This window comes from Saccopteryx bilineata, chromosome 1 (assembly GCF_036850765.1).
Source record: "Saccopteryx bilineata isolate mSacBil1 chromosome 1, mSacBil1_pri_phased_curated, whole genome shotgun sequence".
NCBI classification, from domain to species: domain Eukaryota; kingdom Metazoa; phylum Chordata; class Mammalia; order Chiroptera; family Emballonuridae; genus Saccopteryx; species Saccopteryx bilineata.
In genome coordinates this window covers 315,065,194-315,082,039 of record NC_089490.1, presented here as the reverse complement: position 1 = coordinate 315,082,039, position 16,846 = coordinate 315,065,194, and the positions used below count along the sequence as shown (strand labels likewise).

The window sequence follows — 16,846 nt, the reverse complement described above, 5'->3', positions numbered from 1 at the left end:
ATAATTATTTGAACGTATGATATTGGTTAAGTAATGAATGAATCATAAAAGTTCTAGACATTGGATTTGATGAGCCTACAGATGAGGAGTAGACTAATTTAGAGTGCTTGTCTTCCATCCAGGCACCATCTCCTTTCACCCTACTGCTGAGGGCTAGTCATGCCAGTTCCCTTCACTCAGTAAAATGAAGATATTACATGAAATATTAGCTAGAAAACCCAGGTACCTTCCTTTGATTCATTCTCATTCACCCAGCATTTTAATTGAAATTCTGTTCTCTATTAAAAGACCCAAAGAGGCAATTTATTTATTTTCATTTTATTTAAATGCAAAATGATTAAATGTGTGTGCCATATTGGTAAAGTTGCTTCTGGAAGTTGACAAAGAAGGACGGGGCTGCTTGTAATTTCCTGAAGAAGAAAAAAGAACAGATGGTCAAGATGGTAATTCCCAGAAACCTTCAATCCATCCTTATCCTGATTCTTTTTCCATCCTTTTCCATAGTCACTTTCCTTGGCTTCTGTGACACTTGTAGTATAGGCACAAAAAGTACTCAGTGATCTTTGTAAAATCTAACTAGAGGATCTCATTTCTCTGTTCAAAAGAACTCAAAGGGTTTCCTATCTTATGCAGGATAAAAATATTAACACATTTACCATGTGATTGCAAAGCCCATGCAATCAGGTTTTTCATCCCTTTCCTGGCTTGGTCTCTGCCAATTTCCCCATGTTCTGTCTCTTCCAGTCCACTGCTTTTTGCCAGTTCTTTGAACATATTAAGCACATTTTAGCCCCAGGGTATTTATACTAGCTAATCCCTCTGCTGCAACACTTTTTCTGCATAGAATCACAAGGTTCACCACCCCACTATGTCCACTCTCTGTTCTGATTTCATTATTTTCTCACATCAAAGAAGACTTTCTTGAGTAATCTATTATAGTACGCCTGTCTCTTATCTCTTTAACCTCCTTTATTTTTTTTTCTTAGCTCTTATCACTCTCTGATATATACTTACTTGTTTGTGTATTTAAAGTCTACCTCCACTCACTAGACTATCAGCTTTCTTAGAGCAAAGATTCCATTTATTTTGTACACTGGTAAATACCAAGATGCTAAGACAAAACTTGGAACACAGTAAGTGCTTAATAAATATTAGTCAAATAAATAGCTCAATCCCTAAATGTGGTTTTATTGGACTAATTAGGCAATAAGAGCTATTCTGATCTATGCAATTGTACAACCAGGGAGTCAGAAACCAAGGACAGAAGATAGTGGGTAAATATTTAAAGTACTGAGATATACTACTACAACATATAACTTGAATTATGCTGCTGAGAAGGAGATTAATAATATACTTATAGTATGATATAAAGCTGTTATGAGTGAGTAAAGTAATTATTGAGTCTAAACTCAAGAAGCCCATTCTAAAATATTTTGACCAAAAAAAATTAGTATTAACATGGGTGTTTCAAGGGATTTCTGAGCAGTAATTAAGAATCTAAGGACAGACTCCGAGTGTTCTGTGATCTGCTTTGTGAAAACAGTCAGAGAACGAGTCTGCATCAGCACAAACATTACAACCCAGGATATATTTTACACTGTCTGGCAATAGGAGCTTAATGTCAGTAATATGATGCTCACACTCAAAGAACCAATGCCCTGCTTCTTCCACAGTCAGCTCCTCTGTTTTCTGTTATTTTTCAGGATCTACAGCTTTGTTAACTATGTATGTTTGTGTGTTTGTGTGTGAGTGAGAGAGAGACAGAAAGAAGTAATAATGGAAACGTGTACATTTCTGTTTTACTAATTGCTACCCTCTGTCCTTCATTATTTATTATTACTTCCTGTCTTAGTCTGTCTCGTCTCATTGATTGACTGACTGATTGATTGATTGATTGATTGATTGATTGCAGAGATGGTACAGGACCCAAATGTAAATAAGTAAAATGAAAAATAACATCTAATCGAACTACATCAACAAGCAACACTAATTTGACTACCTAAGCAATTGGCTGTCATTGGTTATCGAACCTCACCACCAATATTACTCTCTCATTTACTTCACCTGCCAACAACTCTGATACTTACTATTTTCAATTGCCAGGAAAAAGGTAGAAATATCGTGTCATGGATAATCGTTCAATGGTGGGCATCTGGGCTCTAACATCTGGTTTTTCAAATGATAGCTGTACCTAAAAACAAAAAGAGGCTCTAGATGAAACATAACTCTTATCCATTATCAGAAAACATTTGCACAGGAAGCCAAAAAATTTTGGGAATGAGGAGTGCTCCTAGGATTGGTAAGACCAAGCCCACGCATATTCTAATGCTCTGTCACTGCTACCCTACTTTTTAGAAGTAACACCTTATGTCAAAATATACTTTTCACTTCAAAATAAAGACCTTATGCTTAACTCCAGGCCTTTCAAACTACATTTTTTCTCTTTTCTGTTTCTGATCCACAGATATGAACTGATCCCTTGGGGTCAGTTCATAAGAAACAGCTTTCAAAGATCCTCTACCTTCAACTTGAAGGTTAACTCCTTAATTTAATAAGCACAAAACCCAAAATGCTGTTTCTAAGACTTGAATACAACAACTTTTACTTTCCCACCACCAAGCTGATCTCCGAAGTTTTTGTTGTTTTTTACCATGGACTGATCAATGAGTTCCTATTTTTAGATTTCTCCTATCAAAGCCCTGGAAAGTACAATGTATAATTCCTATTCATCCAACAAGACTTCCTAAGTTTTTATTCACAGAGACCCTAACTCATATTACAGTGCAATATTCTCCAGTTTACTAAAGGTGTATTCCTCTTTTCCCACCAGAGTGTTACTGTTCTCCACAGTTTTTAATTTAATAACAACTACACTTTCCCAATTCTTTATACCAATGCCTTTCTTTCTGAAGAAAAAAGTAGGTGGTAGTATCTGTTCATTTATTTATGCATTTACTTATTGAATGAATGTTAATTTTTATGTGCCAGTGTCTTGAGGTGTTGAGCAAATGCCTGCCTTCATGAAGTTTGCATTCAAGTAAGTCAATGCAGGAAAAAACAAACAAGATATATACCAAATAAATAGTTGTCAAAACTGTGGAGGAAAACAAATTAGGTGGGAGGGAGGAATAGGAATTTCCAGAGTTGGAAAAGAAATATCATCTTCCTACTGGACCGTTCCATTCAAAAACTGGGTTTTTTTTGTATTTTCTTAACATGCCCTAGATCTTTTTTGTTATGGACCCTATAAAAATCTGTAATGATACATTTGTTTGTTGGCTTACTTGTTTAGTATCCATCTCTTTCAAAAAATGTGGGCACAAGGGAAATGTATGATGCAATGTCTCATCTACTGCTTTGTCACCAGGATAATAACAAACACTAAGTAGACCACCCAATATATATTTACATAATCATTAAGCAATAAATATTAATTTAAAATAATTTTCAGTCTTTGGATTTTAGGAATTTATAACATATAACATATATGCTTACATTTTATATTATTTCACTCTATTTTTTCTCCTGCTGTGGTACATGGAGATCTTTTATTTTCTAGATCAGATTTTAAACCCTAGATTACAGAAACCTGGCACTGCTTTACTTCTGATTCCCTAACAAAGTCTGTCATTGTCACTTGAAATAAAATAATAGTGAAGTTTTTCAACACACACTCAAAAAATAATTAGAAAGAGAAAAAGAAGCTTACCTTCCTAAATACTTCCTCTAGGTGGCAGCGCCAAGAATACCGTTGGAAGCAGGTGATCAGTTGGGAAATGAAGAGGGAACCCTTGGTGATGTCTCTCCATGACATGTTATCTATGAAGATAAAGAGTGCTAAGCCTTGGGCTGTGTGTGTCTTCAACTATATTTTTAATACATTTTTGTTCTATTTATTTTTTTAAGCATAGCTTGGAAATGAACTTGACATGTCTAGTGGAAACATATCTCTACATTACTGTAACTCATTTTCCACGAAGAAAAAAACCCAGCAGAGGTTGAACTGAAGAAATAACTCATCAGAATTACATAATGACTACATTAGGTTTTTGGAACTGACTCTTACTATGTGCTTCATGTTCGTTCACTTGGCTTCGGTAGACACTTGAGAGATACCTGGAATTATCTTGTTTTACATAGAAAAGAATAGACACTCAGAAAGATTAAAAAAAAATTCTTCACACTCATACGGTAAGGAACAAAAATGACCTTCTAGCTCCAAGGTTTTTGGTTGTTTACAGACTATATATCATACTGTCTTTCAGGATATAATAGAGTAAATCAACAAATTTAAAGGAAACTTTTTGAGGGGAGAAATATGTTTATGGCATGGATTGTGGTGATGGTTCCACAATGACATACTTATATCCAAACTCAGTATGTCATTTATATTAAGTACATACAGTTTTTGGTATGCCAATTAAACCTCCATGAGGTGGTTTAAAAAATATTTCAAATTAGAAGGATTCAAATTTAAGATTTCTTAAGATGACTACCTCCAGGTCAAGGACTAAACATTGATCCCTTGTTATTAGGCTTGATTGGCTCCATAATTTCATTTTCTATGCTGGGAAAAACTGAAGTGTTAAAAGGCACCACTCTAAATAGCATCAAATAGAAAATATGGAGAAGGAGCTTGGAGCTGATTATTTGAGAAAGGGCAGCTAGTCCCAGGATCCATAAAAACTCTATGGAAAATGTTATATAGACTTAATAGAAAATTGAGTCAATAATTTGTTTTTAAATGGTGTAGAGTAAATAGAGTTCCTTGTATTAGGTTGTTTTAACTTTTGGTATACCTTTGACTAAAGTCAAACATTTATAATAAAAATATAATTTTAAGATGGGAAGAAAAGTATAGAATCTCTGTTTCCAAAGAAAATATAAGATAAATGTAAGTTATTTTGACAACACTCAAAGTATGTCTCAGATGAACGCTGCATAGAGCTTATTGCAATATTCTAGAACCATTCAAATGTGGCCTCAAGCCCACGCATCCACATCATTGTCTGTAACTGGAAGATACGTACGTGGGGTTGAGGAGCAGAAAGCAATGAAATCCTTCTCCACGTGTGTTTTATGAACAGCATCGTCCTCCAGGTTCTCCGGGGGCAGCGAAGTACTGTCTGCCAAGGCCATTGGAGAGTCCCTGACCCACAGATCACCACGATTTTCTGTAGAGACATCAACTTTGTACACACTGTGTGCCTCCCTCAATATGACTGTCCTAGTGGCCCACCTCATTTATTTTATTTTATTTTTTTCTTTTTATTGAATTTATTGGGATGACACTGGTTAACTAAATTATATAGATTTCAGGTGTACCATCTTATAATACATCATCTGTACACTGTATTGTGTGTTCACCACCCCAAGTCAAGTCTTCATTCCTCAACATTTATCCCTCCCATACCCTCTTCTACCTTCTCACTCCTGCACCCCCTGCAGTTAACACACTGTTGCCTATGTCCATGAGTTTTTTTCCTTTTTTTCTTAATCCCTCCGCCACCCCATCCATTCCCCCAACCCCCACCAGTTTTATACAGAAAAACATATACACACACTAAACTCCTCCTCCTCCCACATAACATGACCTCTCTCTAGTGTCTTTGAACAATGTGCCAATTAATAGTGACAGCATCTTGTCAGTAAATAGTGACAGTATTGTATAGCTGGAAAAACCCATTGGCTAATAAGGGCAAAGGAGATAAAGCATGGTCTGCATAATTTCAGAGCATGTAATCTTTTTTTAGCTAACTTATTTCTGCTTATTCTCCCAAACACTGATTCAAAAAGCTAAGAGGCAATTGGAAGTCAGAAAAGACAAAGAAAATTTTGACAGAAATCTCAAGAATCCTCATCTCCTTACTCATGTCTCTTTCAATAATGCATGAGGGAAAAAAAAAGGTGCTGCAATTACAGAATAGCTCCGCTTTCAAATGAAATTCTCCTGAAGCCAGAGAATGTCAAACTGTATAGAAAACATTTACTACTAAAGCTGTCATTAAAATAATTTCATTCCAAGGTTTAAATACTTTTTGTTAAACTTTGATTTAGGGATTCCAAAGATCTCCTTCACCACTTACCCTGGATTAAATTGAATAGATATTTCTCAGCTGAAAAGAACAATCCCCTAACTGGAGTTTCCCAAAAATTCAATCCACTTTTTTCCCACTGAATGGGGTCTAAGATTGTTTCCCCTAAAAGCAAAACATACATCACAATCCTTGGCAAACATCTCATGACCTTTGATTTTCTTTATTTTTATATTTCCTTTATTTTTTTTTTAATTTTTACTTGTTGATTTTAGTGAGAGAGGAAAAGAGAGAGAGAGAGAGAGAGAGAAATATCGACCTGCTCCTGTATGTGCTGAGATTGAACCAGCAACCTCTGTGCTTTGGGATGATGCTCTTAACCAACCAAGTTATCCAGCCAGAGATTGGCCTTTAAATTTGTCATATACGAACTCACCACCTCTGCAGGCCTGGACAATGATGACCTTAGGTTTGTCCTTTAGACTCAGGCAGTTACGATTGTTGAATATCTGAAAGATCGTGTCATAGCGTAGCACATCTGAGTTTTTATTACTATGCAGAATCCCACAGATTCCATCCAGGATGCCATGAGACATGAACACTAAGAATGTGCTGTCTGAAGTCCTATGCTCTGGGCGGGCAGCAAATGCCTTCAGCACTGACTCCATCTCCTGAAAAAGACCACAAAGTCTTACTTTAATACGCAAACATTAACATTAATGTGACCGCCTCTTTATCATAAGCAGTACAAGAAGAATCTGTAATATTCTGATCACTGTGCCTTCACATAGTGGTTGTTAAATGATAGTTTTCTTTTTCTTTCTACAAGAAACAGGGTGTTCAACTCTCTGCTCCTGCTTACATTATAAGAATTGTCTTCTTGATGTATTTTACACTTGCTTACTTTAAAAAAAAATACTTTTTTAAGAGAGAAGAGGGGGGTTAGAGAGACAGATTCCCACATGCACCCAAAATGGGATTCACCCAGCAACTCCCACCTGGGGCTGATGCTCAAATCAACCAAGCTATTCTCAGCACCTGAGTTCAACACTCGGACCAATCAAGCTAACCTCAGTGCCCAGGGCCAATACTCAAACCAATTGAGGCACTGGCTGCAAGGGAGAAAGAGAGAGAGAAGAGGGAGAGGGAGGGAAAGAGAAGCAGACAGTCTCTTCTCATGTGCTCTGATGGGGGATTGAACCTGGGACATTTACACACCGGCCAACACTCTATCCACTGAGCCAACTGGCCAGGGCACACTTGCTTATTTTTAATTACATAATTTTTTTTCTATCTCTGTCCTTTAGGTCATTATTTAATAGGAAACTTGTGTCATGAATATTATCAGACCACTTCCCTTCAAAAACCCTTCTCATATTAAAATAAAATTAAATTTGTGACACACATATACTCTCTCCCACCATTCATCCTCCTCCTCTAGACTCCAGTCACACTGGTCTTTCTGAGATTTTCATGTGCCAGTTCCATATTTAGTTTAGACTTCTCATTTGTAGTCATCTCTCTTGGAATGTATTTATTCACATATTACCAGACCTGTCTTGTTACTGGTAGCCATCATTCAGTCATATTGTCTCCTAACAAGGTTTTTCTTGACCATTCCATCAAAACAATTACTTACCTCTCACTCACTAATTTGCTCTTTTTTTTTTTTAATAAATTTTTATTAATGGTAATGGGATGACATTAATAATTCAGGGTACATATATTCAAAGAAAACATGTCTAGGTTATTTTGTCATCAAATTATGTTGCAAACCCCTCGCCCAAAGTCAGATTGTCCTCCGTCACCCTCTATCTAGTTCTCTGTGCCCCTCCCCCTCCCCCTAACTCTCTCCCTCCCTCCCTCCCATGTCCTCCCTCCCCCCCCACCCTTGGTAACCACCACACTCTTGTCCATGTCTCTTAGTCTCATTTTTATGTTCCACCAATGTATGGAATCATGTAGTTCTTGTTTTTTTCTGATTTACTTATTTCACTCCTTATAATGTTATTAAGATCCCACCATTTTGCTGTAAATGATCTGATGTCATCATTTCTTATGGCTGAGTAGTATTCCATAGTGTATATGTGCCACATCTTCTTTATCCAGTCTTCTATTGAAGGGCTTTTTGGTTGTTTCCATGTCTTGGCCACTGTGAACAGTGCTGCAATGAACATGGGGCTACATGTGTCTTCACGTATCAATGTTTCTGAGGTTTTGGGGTATATACCCAGTAGAGGGATTGCTGGGTCATAAGGTAGTTCTATTTGCAGTTTTTTGAGGAACCACCATACTTTCCTCCATAATGGTTGTACTACTTTACAGTCCCACCAACAGTGAATGAGGGTTCCTTTTTCTCCACAGCCTCTCCAACATTTGCTATTACCCGTCTTGTTGATAATAGCTGATCTAACAGGAGTGAGGTGGTATCTCATTGTAGTTTTGATTTGCATTTCTCTAACAACTAATGAAGCTGAGCATCTTTTCATATATCTGTTGGCCATTTGTATCTCTTCCTGGGAGAAGTGTCTGTTCATGTCCTCTTCCCATTTTTTTATTGGATTGCTTGTTTGTTTGTTGTTGAGTTTTATGAGTTCTTTGTAAATTTTGGATATTAGGCCCTTATCTGAGCTGTCGTTTGAAAATACCAGTTCCCATATAGTTGGCTGTCCGTTTATTTTGATATCAGTTTCTCTTGCTGAGCAAAAACTTTTAATTCTGATGTAGTCCCATTCATTTATCTTTGCCTTCACTTCTCTTGCCATTGGAGTCAAGTTCATAAAATGTTCTTTAAAACCCAGGTTCATGATTTTAGTACCTATGTCTTCTTCTATGTACTTTATTGTTTCAGGTCTTATATTTAGGTCTTTGATCCATTTTGAATTAATTTTAGTACACGGGGACAGGCTGTAGTCGAGTTTCATTCTTTTGCATGTGGCTTTCCAGTTTTCCCAACACCATTTGTTGAAGAGGCTTTCTTTTCTCCATTGTGTGTTGTTGGCCCCTTTATCAAAGATTATTTGACCATATATATGTGGTTTTATTTCTGGGCTTTCTATTCTGTTCCATTGGTCTCAGTGTCTATTTTTCTGCCAATACCATGCTGTTTTGATTATCGTGGCTCTATAATATAGTTTAAAGTCAGATATTGTAATGCCCCCAGCTTCATTCTTTTTCCTTAGGATTGTTTTGGCTATTCGGGGTTTTTTATAGTTCCATATAAATCTGATGATTTTTTGTTCCATTTCTTTAAAAAATCTCATAGGGATTTTGATGGGAATTGCAATAAATTTGTATATTGCTTTGGGTAATATGGCCATTTTGATTATATTTATTCTTCCTATCCAAGAACAAGGAATATTTTTCCATCTCATTGTATCTTTTTTGATTTCCCTTAACAATGCTTTGTAATTTTCATTATATAGGTCCTTTACGTTCTTTGTTATGTTTATTCCTAGGTATTTTATTTTTTTTGTTGCAATCGTGAAGGGGATTATTTTTTTGAGTTGGTTTTCTAATATTTCATTGTTGGCATATAGAAAGGCTATGGACTTTTGTATGTTAATTTTGTATCCTGCGACCTTACTGTATTGGTTTATTGTTTCTAATAATCTTTTTGTGGAGTCCTTCGGGTTTTCGATGTATAGGATCATATCATCAGCAAAAAGTGATACCTTTACTTCTTCTTTTCCGATATGGATGCCTTTTATTTTTTTGTCTTGTCTGATTGCTCTGGCCAGAGCTTCTAGCACCACGTTGAATAAGAGTGGAGAGAGTGGACAACCCTGTCTTGTTCCTGATTTAAGGTAGAAAGTCCTCAGTTTTATGCCGTTTAATAGAATGTTGGCTGATGGTTTATCATATATGGCCTTTATCATGTTGAGATATTTTCCTTCTATACCCATTTTGTTGAGAGTCTTAAACATAAAATTGTGTTGTATTTTATCAAAAGCCTTTTCTGCATCTATTGATAAGATCATGTGGTTTTTGTTCTTTGTTTTGTTGATATGGTGTATTTCGTTAACCGTTTTGCGTATGTTGAACCATCCTTGAGATTCTGGGATGAATCCCACTTGATCATGATGTATTATTTTTTTAATATGTTGTTGTATTCGGTTTGCCAGTATTTTGTTTAGTATTTTAGCATCTGTATTCATTAGAGATATTGGTCTGTAGTTTTCTTTCTTTGTGCCATCCTTGCCAGGTTTTGGTATGAGGGTTATGTTGGCCTCATAAAATGTGTTTGGAAGTATTGCTTCTTCTTCAATTTTTTGGAAGACTTTGAGTAGAATAGGAACCAAGTCTTCTTTGAATGTTTGATAGAATTCACTAGTATAACCGTCTGGGCCTGGACTTTTATTTTTGGGGAGATTTTTAATAGTTTTTTCTATTTCCTCCCTGCTGATTGGTCTGTTTAGGCTTTCTGCTTCTTCATGACTCAGTCTAGGAAGGTTGTATTGTTCTAGGAATTTATCCATTTCTTCTAGATTGTTGTATTTGGTGGCATATAATTTTTCATAGTATTCTACAATAATTCTTTGTATTTCTATGATGTCTGTGGTAATCTCTCCTCTTTCATTTTGGATTTTATTTATTTGAGTCCTGTGTCTTTTTTCCTTGGTAAGTCTTGCCAAGGGTTTGTCAATTTTGTTGATCTTTTCAAAGAACCAGCTCCTTGTTTTATTGATTTTTTCTATAGTTTTTCTGTTCTCTATTTCATTTATTTCTGCTCTGATTTTTATTATCTCCTTTCTTCAGCTGGTTTTGGGTTGTCTTTGTTCTTCTTTTTCTAGTTCCTTAAGGTGTGAAGTTAAGTGGTTTACTTCGGCTCTCTCTTGTTTGTTCATATAGGCCTGAAGTGATATGAACTTTCCTCTTATTACTGCTTTTGCTGCATCCCAGAGATTCTGATATGTCGTATTTTCATTTTCATTTGTCTGTATATATCTTTTGATTTCTGTGCTTATTTCTTCTTTGACCCATTCATTTTTTAGAAGTATGTTGTTTAGTTTCCACATTTTTGTGGGTTTTTCCCCCTCTTTTTTGCAGTTGAATTCTAGTTTCAAGGCTTTATGATCAGAAAATATGCTTGGTACAATTTCAATTTTTCTAAATTTGCTGATATTGTCTTTGTGGCCCAACATATGGTCAATTCTTGAGAATGTTCCATGTACACTAGAGAAAAATGTATACTCTGTCGCTTTGGGATGAAGTGTCCTGTAGATGTCTATCATATCCAGGTGTTCTAGTATTTCGTTTAAGGCCACTATATCTTTATTGATTCTCTGTTTGGATGACCGATCTAGAGCCGTCAGCGGTGTATTGAGGTCTCCAAGTATGATTGTATTTTTGTTAGTTTTTGTTTTAAGGTCAATAAGTAGCTGTCTTATATATTTTGGTGCTCCTTGGTTTGGTGCATATATATTAAGGATTGTTATGTCTTCTTGATTCAACTTCCCCTTAATCATTATGAAATGACCATTTTTGTCTCTGAGTACTTTTTCTGTCTTGTAGTCAGCATTATTAGATATGAGTATTGCTACGCCTGCTTTTTTTTGGGTGTTGTTTGCTTGGAGTATTGTTTTCCAGCCTTTCACTTTGAATTTGTTTTTATCCTTGTTGCTTAGATGTGTTTCTTGTAGGCAGCATATAGTTGGATTTTCTTTTTTAATCCATTCTGCTACTCTGTGTCTTTTTATTGGTAAGTTTAATCCATTTACATTTAGTGTAATTATTGACACTTATGGGTTCCCTACTGCCATTTTATAAATTGCTTTCTGTTAGTTTTGTATCTAGTTTGATTCTTCTCTTTTGTTTTTCTATCATTTGTTTTTTGTTTGTTTGTGCTCCATACTTCTTTCCTCTGTTGCTACCTTTTTTAAGTCAAGTGTTTTTGTGGTGGATTTTTTTAAGGGTGGTTACCATTAAGTAATGAAAAGGGTACCTACCATATTCATTGTAGTACCCTATCTTATAAGTATTTCTGCACTTCATCATCCTTTGCTACTGTTAATCTCCATCCTCTCCCCCGTTTTTTTCCTTTGTTGTCACAGTTTAAGTTTGGTTTTATTGTGTTCTTGGTGGAGCTGTTACTTGTGGTGTTGTTTTCTTTTGTTCTTTGAATCTGGTTGGAAAACCCCCTTTAGTATTTCCTGGAGTGTGGGCTTTCTGTTGATAAATTCTCTCATCTTTTCTGTATTTGTGAATGTTTTTATATCTCCTTCATACTTGAAGGATAGCTTTGATGGGTATAGTATTCTTGGCTGAAAGTTCCTCTCTTTCAGGGCTTTAAATATTGGGGTCCACTCTCTTCTAGCTTGTAGAGTTTCTGCTGAGAAATCTGATGATAATCTAATAGGCCTTCCTTTATATGTTGTACTCTTCTTTTCCCTGGCTGCCTTGAGAATTTTTTCTTTGTCATTGGTTTATGTCATCTTTATTATGATGTGCCTTGGAGTAGGTTTGTTGGGGTTAAGAAAACTTGGTGTTCTCTTTGCTTCTTGAATTTGAGGCTTTAGTTCCTTCCACAGGCTTGGGAAGTTCTCGTCTATTATTTGTTTGAGTATATTCTCCATTCCATTTTCTTTCTCTTCTCCCTCTGATATACCTATTATTCTTATGTTATTCTTTCTGATGGAGTCAGACAATTCCTGTAGGGCTTTCTCGTTTTTTATTATTTTTGAGTCTCTTTCTTCTTCTCTCTGTTGTGCCTCAAGTTGTTTGTCTTCTATTTCACTAATCCTATCTTCAATCTGGGCTGTTCTGTTAGCTAAGCTTGTTACCTCGTTTTTCAGCTCGTGAATTGAGTTTTTCATTTCTGTTTGATTTGTTTTTATAGTTTCAATTTCCTTGGTAATATATTCTTTGTGTTCATTGAGTTGTTTTCTGATCTCCCTATATTGCCTTTCTGTGTTTTCTTGTATCTCTCTGAGTATTTTTAAGATTTCTATTTTAAATTCTCTGTCATTTAGCTCCAAGGCTTCCAATATGTTAAGTCTTTTCTCCATAGATTTTTCCACATCTATTTGTGTTACCTCTCTTTCTTTTGTATCCATAATATTTGATTTCTTCTTTCTTATCGGCATCTGAGGGTGGTCTTATTGATAGCACTAATTAGAATTAATAAAGAGTAAAAAGTAAAAAAAAAAAAAAAAGGTAAAACACCCCACAAAAAAAAACCAGTAATAATTTATTATTTCCCCCTTTTTTTCTCTCTTCTCTTTCCCTCCTCTCCCCTCCTCAGGGAAATATCGTGCCTATAATGGAGGGCCTGATTTGGGGTGAAGAGTTCAAGGGGCAAAAAAAAGGAAGTAGGGGCCTACTAAATGCAAAAAAAAAAAAAAAAAAAGGAAGAAAATCTTAGACAAGCATAAGATGATTTGCTTGTAAGTGATAGTCAACTAAGAGATATAATGAGAGGGATAAGAGGGAACCAGAAAAAAGGACCAAAAAAGAATAATAAAGAAGAAAAAATAAAAATAATAAGTAAAAATCTGTTGTATTAAGTGGAGCGAAGACTAAATACAATGGAGACCTTGGGTTGGGAGGACCCAAAATGCCACAAAAATAAACAAACAAGAAAAAAGAAAAAATAAATAAAAACAAAAGCAAAAAAGAGAAATAAAGCCAAAAAAAAAGCCTTGAGTCCCAAATTAACTTATTTGTTCGTGATTGAGGATTATATGGGATGAAAGTAAAATGTGAAAAGAAAAAACGAATAGAAAGGAAAAAATAAGAAAAAGAGAAAAACGAAGGAAGAAATAAAATAGGAAGAGAAAAAAACAAAATAAAGCAAGACAAAAAAAACAAAACAAAAGAGGAGAGAGTGAGAGTTAAGTGTTTTGGAGTATAACCTTAAAGGAGGGTGAGGATGAAGAAGAAAAATAAAATGCAACACTCATTGGTAGTGTAGTTCAAGAAAGGGGAAGCATGAGATGGGCAGAGAATAGAAGGACCGAGGTGGAGGATATAAAGGCAAAAAGATAGAACAAACAAACAACAACAACAACAAAAAATTAGTGGATCAAGTTGTAAAGTCTGTGGGTTTTTCTTGATTTTGAGAGGTTAACTTCTTCCTTTTTCTTTTCTCTCCCTCTTCCTGGTCGGTGACTCTGTACCCCAGGCTCTGCCCCTGTGTCACTCTTAGGTAGGGATTTGCAGTTGATGGGATTCTATGGCAATGTCATATAATTGGCTTTAGTCTTGCTGGAAGTAAAGGCTTGTTGGCGTTTGCAGGGTCCAACGATGAGAGAGTTTGCTTTCCTGGATTCTCTCTCCTAGTCCCCCCTTTCTGAATTAGCAGCCTGGTGATCCAGCTATAAGGCTGCAACTGCTTCTGCCTGGGGAGTAAGAGGCTCAAAGAGCTGGGAAATCCCCACTCTATCCCCACTCAGTGCAAGGCTTTGGGAAAGGCTCTGAGAGTCAGGGCCTCCAGTGTAATCAGGCGGGGGTGGGAGTCAATTGTTGTCAAGGTGACTGTTCAGCGCCTATCATTTAGTTGGACCTCTCAACCCAGGCTTTCCACACTTTGTAGCCTGTTTTTGCAGGGAAGAAGAGGCACTAGTCTCTGCTTGCGACTAGTGTAGTATAGACCTTATTATCTGCCAAGTCCTTCTTGTTAGCGTTTATCCCTGAATATGAAGGCTCTATCAATCAGAAGTTGCCCCCGCCCCTTTAGCGATAGGCACTAAAAAATATCACGCCTCTTGTCTTGGATCGCTGAACTGAGAGAGATCTTATCAAATAGAACTGAGGGTGCGCAGATTTCATGGGTTAAGCTAATTTCAGTGATTGGGACACAGCTGTGCTTCCGAAGGTATTTTAGGCTGCCTGCGCGCGTCCCTCCCCCAACGCTTGATTGTTAGCTTGAATGGCTGGGTGAGGTGCCCCACCCATGGAGAGAATCTCCCAAGCCTCTCCAGCTTGCCCCGCCGCTGGCGGCTGGACCGCAGCAGGCGCAGTATAATGGAGCCCCCTGGGTGTGCGGGCCAGCATGGCGCCCTGGGCGCGTGGAATGCCCAAGGCACGCGCGAATGGGGCGCTCCGGACACCAGTGGCCAGCGACCCCCACTCGCAGTGTGCGGGCCGCTGGGAACGTCAGCGGTGCTCAACCGGACCGGGCGCGCGCGGCTGCTCGCTGCGGTTCGCGGCTCGTGGCGGCCGCTCCTGGCGGCAGCTTGCGGGGGCTCGCGGCGGCTCGAGGTGGCGGCTCGCGTCGGCCGCTCGCGGCGGCTCGCGGTTCCCAAGTATATGGGCTGACTCACCACAGGCGCACTTCCTTTCGGTTTGAAAGAATGTCCCTGTTGTAGATTCCTCCACACCCTCGTCTCTCAGATTCAAGTGATAACAGTCCTTTCGCTTTCAGTTTGTGTGGAACTCCGGAATGCTCCGAGGATAAATTTTTCTGTTTGTAGTTGATAAATTTGTTGTGATTTAGGGGAGAGCTGTCGGACGCGCTGCTCACGGCGCCATTTCCGTGACGTCACTCCTAATTTGCTCTTTTGTTTTCTTTTTCTTTTTCTCTTGCTTTCACCTTCCTTTTCACTCATACAGAGAGATACATAGACATAGAAAACCTCTGAAATGTTTTGTTTTGCTTTTAGTTTGATTGCCCCCCATGAGTAAACCTAAATCAATGTGATCTTGAAACATCCTGTCCAGTGGTGGAATTCAAATAATTTAACAACAGGTTCTCTGCCCTAATGACTGTTTCAAGTATAAAAAAAACAATATACTGAAAGGTAGTTTATTATTTCATGAATTTAATACTTAAAGAAGAACAAGAAAAGAGGTACACAATACTAGAGTAAAACAGTTTCAAAATATTAATAAAAAATATTAGGTAATGCCCAAAACAAAAACAATAAAACTGTTATATTTAAGATATTTTTATATTGCTTCTAGATTGGCATCCTCACTTGCAGTTATTTTCACCTATGGACGGAATGGACATTACTACAGGTGCTTAGAATATGCTGTTGTGTGGATAGCTGAACATTAAAAAAGAGTAAGGAATATAAATTTGTGATTTCCACATTGAGCGGTTGCCCAGGTGCCCACCTTTGAGAGAATTCTGATTACGAGTGCCATTTTAACAATTAGTTCACCAAACTCAACAAAATATTAGGTATCAGTTCTACCAAACTGGTGAGAACTGGCTGAACCCCATCTCTGGTTCTGTCTCATTCTCAGACCCACCTGCAGTGCCAGGAGTAGGCCCTGTGACAGTCAGGACTCAGTATTTATATGGTAGTTCATGCCTGCTAAACCTTCACTACTTTAGAATGTTCTGGGAATAAATAGTGTGTCTGCAATCATCTCTTTGCAGTTAAGAATTGTGTGGAGCCTGACCTGTGGTGGCGCAGTGGATAAAGTGTCAACCTGGAAATGCTGAGGTTGCCAGTTCAAAACCCTGGGCTTGCCTGGTCAAGGCACATATGGGAGTTGATGCTTTCTGCTCCTCCCCCCTTCTCTCTCTCTCTCTCTCCCCTCTCTATAATAAATAAATAAAATCTTTAAAAAAAAAAAAAAGAATTGTGTGGATATACATGCCGTTCACTCTTTGTCTAGTTGTATGAAATTGAGGCTACTTGGAACTCCAAAAAGACAGAGATGTCACCTGTCTAATAATTTTATTTTATAAATACACATACATATGTGTGTGTACATACTGATGTGTGGCATAAGATTGTTTAAGTACAGTGGTACCTTGACACATAAGCACTTTAAATCACAAGCAATTTGAGAGACAAGCAATCACTCTGGAGATTTTTTGCTTCAAGTCATGAGCGGATATTTGAATCACGAGCTTC

The 16,846-nt window shown here is 37.3% G+C and overlaps 1 protein-coding gene across 1 annotated transcript in view; it reads right to left on the bottom strand.

Moving 5' to 3' along the window:
* Positions 1–261: 261 nt before the first annotated feature.
* Positions 262–16,846, bottom strand: part of LOC136320489 (caspase-13-like) — a 28,524-nt gene continuing 11,939 nt past the window's right edge. The window contains exons 5-9 of the mRNA XM_066253661.1: positions 6,472–6,706; positions 5,031–5,174; positions 3,710–3,819; positions 2,088–2,191; positions 262–410 (exon numbers count right to left, since the gene is read on the bottom strand). Coding sequence (XP_066109758.1) covers positions 2,093–2,191; positions 3,710–3,819; positions 5,031–5,174; positions 6,472–6,706 — 588 coding nt within the window. The 3' untranslated portion in view covers positions 262–410; positions 2,088–2,092. The remainder of the gene's footprint in view (positions 411–2,087; positions 2,192–3,709; positions 3,820–5,030; positions 5,175–6,471; positions 6,707–16,846) is intronic.